The sequence below is a fragment of the Triticum dicoccoides genome, chromosome 4B (assembly GCF_002162155.2).
Source record: "Triticum dicoccoides isolate Atlit2015 ecotype Zavitan chromosome 4B, WEW_v2.0, whole genome shotgun sequence".
NCBI lineage: Eukaryota > Viridiplantae > Streptophyta > Magnoliopsida > Poales > Poaceae > Triticum > Triticum dicoccoides.
In genome coordinates, this window is record NC_041387.1 from 483083920 (window position 1) to 483093261 (window position 9342).

General features: G+C 47.2%; 2 protein-coding genes across 2 annotated transcripts; both read left to right on the forward strand.

Annotated features, from left to right (window-relative positions):
• The first annotated feature begins 326 nt into the window (after positions 1-326).
• On the forward strand, positions 327-1458 carry LOC119291008. The gene has a single exon (XM_037569692.1). The coding sequence runs from the start codon at positions 386-388 to the stop codon at positions 1262-1264; it is 879 nt and encodes a 292-aa protein (XP_037425589.1). The 5' UTR covers positions 327-385; the 3' UTR covers positions 1265-1458.
• A 2502-nt stretch (positions 1459-3960) lies between these two features.
• Positions 3961-5104, forward strand: LOC119293772. The gene has a single exon (XM_037572137.1). The coding sequence runs from the start codon at positions 4013-4015 to the stop codon at positions 4889-4891; it is 879 nt and encodes a 292-aa protein (XP_037428034.1). The 5' UTR covers positions 3961-4012; the 3' UTR covers positions 4892-5104.
• The last annotated feature ends 4238 nt before the right edge of the window (positions 5105-9342 follow it).

A 9342-nucleotide genomic window follows, 5' to 3' on the forward strand; every position in this document is an offset into this window, starting at 1 on the left:
AGCTTCCATAGCTTGCAGTCTTCAGTTCTTTTTTTTTAGAATAAAAGTCTTCAGTTCTGAAGTTGACTTCTGAGATATCTTGCCTAAAGCACAGGAGAGTAGAATAACAGAGTTTCCAACGAAATGGGTCCAGAAGTTGTAGCAGAGCGCTTTCCTCCGAGAATTCGTGCTCTTTGTGACCTAATCTCCTAATGATACTACATTGGAACAGGTGACTTCAACCACTCAACTTTGCCTCTATACATCATCACGTACCACTCCATTGCCAGGCTGCCTATAAAAGGCCTCCACCACCCAGAGAACAAGCACAAACACAAACACAACAAGCCCTGACCCCATACACATAAACTTCTGGGGAGACCACGAAATCCCATACCCAGCAGCCATGGAACTCCTCTCCTACGCTGCCATGTGCCTCTCGCTGGCGTTTCTTCTCCATTCCTACGCCGCGGCGACGGCGCCAATCGGCATGCTTGAGCGGGAGACCAAGCAGCAAATCATAGCGAGCATCCCGCCGCACGGGCAGGAGAACCCCGTGCTATTCCTAATGTCGCCGTCCGGCAAGTACGCGGCGCACTTCATGCGCAGCGATACCGCGCCGGGCGCGGGCGGCCTCGGAGCCGACTTCTGCTACGTGGAGATCCTCGAGACCACCGAGCCGGGCGCGGAGGGGCGGAGCGTGTGGGAGTCGGAGTGCTTGGCGGTGAGCACCATCAACACGTGCGCGCTCGTGTTCTCGTGGAAAGGGCTGGAGGTGTTCGACGGGAGCAACTCTGTGTGGCACACGCACGACACGGAGTCGGACGACAACAACTTCCTCAAGACCCTGCAGCTGGTTGACGAGGGTGACATGCGCATCCTCGACAAGGGCGGCGAGCTCGCGTGGAAGGCCAGCGACGAGCCACGCGCGGCGCAACACTGCGGGATGCCCGGCTCGCCCGGCCTGGTCTCGGCAATGCCGCCCTTCGCGGAGCCGGCTGGGCACGGAAGCAGCAACCTGCCATTTGGACAGGAACCAGAAGGTAATGGCAATGCCGGTGTAGCACAGCCCGTGCTGCCGCTGCCGGAAGCGGCAGGGTCCGGTGGTGTCGCTGGGCAGGGGCAGGCCGTGGAGGACGTGGGGCAGACGATTGGGTTTGGCAGCCAGCCATTGGTGGACAACAGCCCATACGACAGTGGTGCACAGAAGCATGGATGGAGCTTGCTAGGAATCGGAGTTGCACTGGGTGTCAGCTCTGCCACTGTCATGGCCCTCGGTATCTGATTTGTGTACATGCGCTTGTGCAGCGGCGTGATGGCTTTGGAGATTTCTCGAATTTCTTATTATTTCTGGCGCAATAAGCCAGGGATGTGTTGTGTGGACTCCTGACCAGCCGTGGCGCCTTTTCTTGGCGTGGGCCTGCTGGTAGGATTGCATTGTATCTTGAGACCACGAAGTGTAATTTTTCGATTGTTCAAGTTTGCTCGTCTAGACTATCAAACCTTGCTGTGCTCTCTTCTTCTTTCTAATAAACAACGGCCGATGGCCCTTCGATTGTTCAAGCTTGCTTTGTAAACCATGAAGTGTGGTTTCTATCAGGCTGAGCCCATCTTAAGCTCTCACTGAATATTTGAGACATAATAACGTACTACCCTCTGTAAGTTTGGGTCTTCTAAACTGTGATGACATATTGAATTAGATGCAAAATCTGATTTTTTTTCTATGTCCAAAATCATCTAATATCGTGGGGATGGGCTATCGCCTGGGGTAGTTACCATCATGTCTCATACACTACCATGTGGTAGTATATATACTACTTTATCATTATAAGTATGTTGATATACTATCTAAGATATTTCAAACAAGTTATACAAAAAAAATGCATGTAAGTTCATAATTTTTTTTGTATATTTTGAAAATACCTTCATATTGGTACATATAAAACAATATACTAAGAAAATAGTGTACATACTACCTAAAAAGTAGGATATATACTACCAAAATGTTCTTATATACTACTCCCTCCATCACAAAATAAGTGTATTAACTTTGTACTAATTTTAGTACAAAATTGTACTAAGCTTGAGACACTTTTTTGGGACGGAGAAAGTACTACATAGTACATATTATAAGTACATACTCTCGATTTTGGGACGGAGGAAGTACTACATACTCCCTCCGCCGAAAAAACTTGTCCCTCAAATGAATGTATCTAGCACCAAGTTAGTGCTAGATACATTCATTTGAGGAACAAGCTTGGGACAAGCTTTTTCAGACGGAGGGAGTACAACATACAAAACTCACATGAGGGTAACTACCCCTGTGTGGTAGGAAACATTTATCATATATATACCGAGTTTTCTTATCTGGAGGGAAAAGTTGTTCTGTATTAATAAAACACGAATCTAGAGAGCAAAAAACTGAAGCTAAACACTCCATTGTTGCAAAGTGAGGTGCCAAGCACCAACATCAACAGTTTGCTTCTTTGAATATCCCATCGTCAATATGCTATTTTTTGGATGTAGCACCCAATTGCATGTTCATACTTCTAAAAAGATGAAAAATAATTAATGTCGTTCCAATTCCCATGGAATTCCACGCTACACACAACTAGCTCTGATGATTTTGGTCATAGTGGAGAGTAACTTAGACTAGTAACATGCATATGTTACTAGTCTATGTTACTACCTTCATAGTGGGTAGTATCATATATGTGGTAACATAAATGTCTTCATTTATTACTTTGTAGACTCATTTTGCATTGGGAAGCGCTATGTGATGGTAACATATTATGTTACTCTATTTGCCTCTCTCCTTATTAACTACTTGCCATCTCATCATTTTTGCTTATGTGGCATCTAAGTTACTACCTATGTTACTCCCACTATGACCAGCCTAACATGGTTAATCTCCATTGTAAAGTTTCTTTTTACTATCATAACACATCATTTATCACCAAAGAACCGGTCTTAAAGATCCTGCCCAAGAAGTTACATATATGTTCATACTTATAATGTGGCACCTAGTGGCAATGGTTTTTTAGTCCAAACATAATATCATGGGATATTGTTTTAAGCCCTCATCGAGACGAACTCACCGGTGAAGATAGATCGCTAACCAAATCAACAGTTTGTGAGATTCGTCATTTCAGGAGTTTGAAATGGCAATTGATATGATGAAATCGGCAATGTGCTCATATTGAAAGTTCACAAGACTTGAAGACTAAGTTCCATACACGTTGCCCACATATATTTGCCCCTTATAAAATATATATACTGCACAAATTAAATTGTGAATATTAATTCTATGCTAGATAAATATACAAAGAATATGCTACACAGTTACAAGAAAATAATTATAGCAAGATAAACGAAAAATTAGGACAACTGCGCAATTGTTTATACTAAGGTGCAAAGCTTTAAGATGGAAAACTATCACACATGGAATCTATAGTTATGCTCCTATTTGTAAATATAAATAAATTGAATTAATATATGAAGGAAAAAATGAAACCTCTATAATTCTCCTCCACTCAACTCAAAAAGAAGAAAGACCAAAAAAAAAGCTCAAAAGGATCACACACAAAAAGCCCATAAACAACAGGAAGAATCCCAACTAATCACAGATTATACAAAGCTGATCTGATGGCTAAGATAGTTGACCAATATTAATAGTTTTTCTAACAAAGATTTAACAAAAAGTTAGTATAGTCCTTTGAAAATAATATTGATTCATCGTCAAACTTGATACGTGGAAGTCCAAATTCTGACGCTGTCAGATCGACTTTGTGCTCGTTTACTTTACTAATCTCCCACTGATATATTGGATCCGGTGACTTCAACCACTCAACGAGCGAGGTGTTCCACCAGTCAACCATGCCTTCGCACCATCGTCATGTACCACTCCCTTGCCAAATCCCCCTATAAGAAGCACACGCACCACCCCATGCACAATGCAAGCACAAGCACAAACACCACAACCCCGCTTGGAAGTTTCATCTGGCCAGGTAGCGAAACCCAAGCACCAGTAGCCATGGAGCTCGTCTCATGCATTGCCATGTGCCTCTCGCTCGCCTTTCTCCTCCCTTCCCCCGTCGCAGCGACGGCGCCAACCGGCATGGTAGAGCGGGAAACCAAGCAGCATATTCTGGCCAGCATCCCGCCGCACTGGGAGGAGAACCCCGTGTTGTTTCTCACATCGCCGTCCGGCAAGTACGCGGCCTACTTCATGCGCAGCCAGACCGCGCCGGGTGCGGGCGGCCTCGGGGCCGACTTCTGCTACGTGGAGATCCTCGACACCACCGAGCCGGGCGCGGAGGGGCGGAGCGTGTGGGAATCGGAGTGCTTGGCGGTGAGCACCGTGAACACGTGCGCGCTCGTGTTCTCGTGGGAAGGACTGGAGGTGTTCGACGGGAGCAACTCTGTGTGGCACACGCACGACACGGAGTCGGTCGACAACAACTTCATCAAGACCCTGCAGCTGGTGGACGAGGGTGACATGCGCATCCTCGACAAGGGCGGCGAGCTGGCGTGGAAGGCCAGCGACGAGCCGCGCGCCGCGCAACACTGCGGCATGCCCGGCTCGCCTGGCTTGGCCCCGGCAATGCCGCCGTTCGCTGATCCAATCGGAAAGGGGAGCAGCAACCTTCCATTTGGGCAAGATGAAGGGGGCAACGGCAACAGCTACGGTTCCGTCGGAGGAGTTGCACAACCCGAGCTGCCGTTGGCGCCGGGTGGCGTCGGTGGGCAGGGGCAAGCTGTGGAGAGCGTGGGGGAGACTATGGGCCTCGGTAGCCAGCCACTGGTGGACAATAGCCCATACGACAGCGGTGCACCGGGGCGTCCATGGGCTGGAGTTGCTAATTTGGGTCTCAGCGTTGCAATTGCCATTGCCATGGGCCTGGGTCTCTGAATTTGGTACTTCCCTCTTGGTGGCTTCTTCGATTTTTCTCATGGGGATACTGGTGGCATCTTCGATTTGTTATTTAACTTGGTGGTATCTATTCTGGCGCAATAAGCCAGAGGATGTGTGGGTTTTTATTTTTTTGAGTTGAGGAGTGTGTGGTTTGAAGTGATGCTTTTCATGATTCTGATTGTATTTGTATTTAATATATTGAAAAATGATTTTTTTCACCTTATTTATTTCTTCTTGGAAAAAAAGTCAACATGCTGCAGTTTTCTCTTTATATTAATGATGTATTTCTTACGCATATTGTAGCTCCAAGGAAGGCACCGAAAAGGGTGTGTGTGTGTGGCTTCAACGACTTGATCCACTTGTGGCCCAACCATTGTAGCTTTGAATTTGTGCCAGTGTGTTTGCGTTTGTGTTGTACACGTTGAGTTGCTTCCTTTCCTTACAGCATCTCTAACAGCCACGCTATATAAGCGCCGCGCCGCAAATTTGTGGTTTTTAGCGCGCGCAATCGCTATCTGAATTTCAGCGGACACGCAATAACCGTGCGCGCGGCATAAAGAGTTGAGCGCGCGGTCCAAATCGCCATCGCGAGTCGTTTATTTGGCGCGCCCGCTTCCGCGCGCCGCACACTCGAGCGCTCGCGCCGCGCTCTCTCCACCGTGCCACCTTCGCCCCGCCCGCATCGCCGCCGGCGAATTGACCCGATGGACGGCCGCGCCGGCACCTCCCTCACCCCTTCCTACACCCGCGACCTCTCCGCCGCCGCCGCCGCAAACACTAGCGCGGGGAGCTTGGCATCGCCTCCGCCGGTGCTCATCCAAGCACCGGTATCATGCACGACCTTTTCATGCCGCCGCGGATGACCTCGGCGGCGGGTGGCGTCGCGCCGGCGCCCGCCATGAAGCCACGTGCCCCCCTCTCGAAGCTCCCAAATACGGCGCGGGCGAAGAAGGGCAAGGTATCCGCGAAGAAGAACAAGACGGCGAATGGCTCCTCTAAGCCGTCGAGGAAGAAGCTTGCAGGGCGTGCAACGGACAAGGCGGCTACCGAAGCGCCGACGAGCTCACTTGTTGAGTCAACGGCCGACGCACACAAGGTGTTCGATGAAATGCCCCAAAGGTATAAAATTTCGCCAACTTTTGTTGTTATTTTTGAATGCATACATATGGATAGCTTATTTTCTTCGTTGTATATACTTTGTAGTTTCGACAATGAGGCATATATGTCAATATGGGTGTTGGCTCCAACAATTCTCATTGGTGTCAAACCAATGACATGCATTTCTGTAAGGGCATATTTATCCCCAAGATGTTTTGGTGATTGATGATAATGCTTTTGCGGACTAATCGTGTGCATTGAGTTCTTTCAGAGATTCATCCTTTGGCAGGAGACGATTACTTCCCCTCGGTGTTTTATTCAAGACGGTGTAGCTCCTTCGTTTCTTTGCTGGTGGTCTAGTTTCGTAGGAGTCACCGTACTATCAAGAGGGGATCCGCTTTGGGAAGGCTAGGGTGGAATCAACACGTACACATCCTTATCACACCCGATGCTTCTTTCCGCTTCATTGGAGCTATCTTTCCTAATCTATGCCTGCCTGTCCTGTCCCAGCGGTAGTACCACGGTCCTCAGCGGTAGTACCGCCGAAGCTCGTCAAGCGGTAGTACCGCTCCCCGAGCGGTAGTACCGCTTGCGAACTTCGGCCGTAGTACCGCAGTGGTTCCGGGATACTACCGCCTCGATTCTCGACTGCTGTTTTTCGTGTCGGGTTTTACGGTACTAGTAGCGGCAGTAGGGGCGGTAGTACCGCTCCAAGTGGTAGTACCGCCTATACTTCCGCTCTGGGGCCAGGACCCTACATTCCTCGTCAGCACGGTAGTACCGCTAGAAGGGAGCGGTAGTACCGCCCTGCCCAAGCGGTAGTACCGCTCTGTGCGTGGCTATTGGGGGGGGGGGTAACGGTTGGATTGTTTCCCCCACTATATAAAGGTGTCTTCTTCCCCAAAGTTGACCTACCTCTTCCCCCAAAAGCTCCAGTGTTGCTCCAAGCTCCATTTTCGCCTGATCTCTCTCCCTAGCCAATCAAACTTGTTGATTTGCTCGGGATTGGTTGAGAAGGCCCCGATCTACACTTCCACCAAGAGAAATTTGATTCCCCCACTAATCCCTAGAGGATCTTGTTACTCTTGGGTGTTTGAGCACCCTAGACGGTTGAGGTCACCTCGAAGCCATACTCCATTGTGCTGAAGCTTCGTGGTGTTGTTGGGAGCCTCCAAGTGTTGTGGAGATAGCCCCAATCTTGTTTGTAAAGGTTCGGTCGCCGCCTTCAAGGGCACCAATAGTGGAATCACAGCATCTCGCATTGTGTGAGGGCGTGAGGAGATTACGGTGGCCCTAGTATCTTCTTGGGGAGCATTGTGCCTCCACACCGCTCTAACGGAGACCTACTTCCCCTTAAAAGGAAGGAACTTCGGTAACACATCCTCGTCTTCACCGGCTCCACTCTTGGTTATTTCGTGCCTTTACTTTTGCAAGCTTACTTGTGTTGTATCTATTGCTTGCTTGTGTGCTAGTTGTCTTTGCATCATATAGGTTGTCCACTTAGTTGCATATCTAGACAACCTACTTTGTCGCAAGGTTTAATTTGTTAAAGAAAAGCTTAAAAATTGTTAGTTGCCTATTCACCCCCCCCCTCTAGTCAACTGTATCGATCCTTTCAATTGGTATCAGAGCCTCGTCTCTTTATTAAGGACTTTGCCGTCCGAAGAGTATGGTTGACACCAACGACGGTGTGGAGGAGCACTCCGGTGTGAATCCTATCTTGTCTACGGCCGATGGGGGAACCTCGGTCTCACGTGAGGAATTCAATATGGCTTTAGACACATTGAAAACCTCCATGACGGCCGAGGTTAAAAGCATGTTTACTGAATTCCTAGAAGGACTTAAACTATCCACCTCGCCAACGAAAGTGGGTGATCCCACTAACAAGGTGACGGATGCCAACTCCGACAAGGGGGGAAGCTAATAGTGAAAAAGGTCCTTCTACTAGTGGTAGAAATGGCTCCGGTATCTTTGCCCATGTGGAACCTCCTACTTATGGTGGACCGATTCCCACTACGCATTTAAATCATGCCGGTCCTCCTCCTAAGATTGTGAAAAATGAGGATTTTGATGCTTGGGTGTATCATTTCAAGCATCATTTAAAACATGTGAATACTAATCTTTGGAGAATTATAGAAGAAGGTTCCTATCCAAATGACCCAAGAAACTTCACCCCTCGAGAAGCCGTGGATAATCAATTCAATGAGAGTGCTCTCTTCATCATCCAAGATGCAATCCTTCCCGAAGATCTCCCTCATCTTCGACCTCATGCCATGGCTAAAGACGCATGGCAATGTGTTGTGTCTCTCTATCGAGGAAGTGCTAGCATTCAACGCTCCAACTATGAAGTGGTGCAAGATGAAGCCGATGAGTTTGCAATGAAAGAAGATGAAGAACCTCGTGAGCTCTTTCGACGAGTGACCAAACTCGCGGTCGCACTCCGAGATCATGGGAGCAAGGACACGGATGACAATTGGATCAAGCGCAAGTTCCTCAAGGCCATGATGCCCTACAACAAGGCCATGTCCTCCATCATTCGTCAAAGACCGGACTTCCACTCCATGACCTCAAGTGAAGTGTTGGATGAGTTCATTGCAATGAACTGTTGGAAATATGCCCTAGAGGCAATAATACATTAGTTATTATTATTATATTTCCTTGTTCATGATAATCGTTTATTATCCATGCTATAATTGTATTGATAGGAAACTCAGATACATGTGTGGGTACATAGACAACACCATGTCCCTAGTAAGCCTCTAGTTGACTGGCTCGTTGATCAATAGATGGTTATGGTTTCCTGACCATGGACATTGGATGTCGTTGATAACGGGATCACATCGTTAGGAGAATGATGTTGTGACGCCCGGATAGTTACGCTGCAGTAATCCTTCGCTAATGATGCCACGTCACCTCGGTTACTGTTATTAATCTCGCGATGGTTCAAAAACGGTTCGAATTCAAATTTAAAATCAAGTCAAACGATTAAAGTTTTCAAAAGTCAAAACTAAAATGTTATTAATGTGACAAATAAATCATGGATATTATTGGTGGAGTAACAACAGTCATTATAAAATATTTAAATACCCTTAAGTGATTAAAACAACATCAAAACAATTAGTTATACTCCTAATATATTTTACCAAATACTAAACTATTTTTATTCTGAGGTAAAACTTCTTAGAACAGTGGATTAATTTGACACACTATTTTTGGAGCTGTTTTCATATTTTACTAAACCAAAAATATAGTGCAACTAAAATAAAAGAGAAATGGATAAAAGGTAAAGCAAAAAAAAATAACAAAAGAAGGAGGAAACCCCCCTGGCCAACTGGGCCGAACGGCCCAAC

Coding starts and splice junctions, on each gene's coding strand:
- LOC119291008 (XM_037569692.1), top strand. CDS start 386: ATGGAACTCCTCTCCTACGCTGCCATGTGCCTCTCGCTGGCGTTTCTT.
- LOC119293772 (XM_037572137.1), top strand. CDS start 4,013: ATGGAGCTCGTCTCATGCATTGCCATGTGCCTCTCGCTCGCCTTTCTC.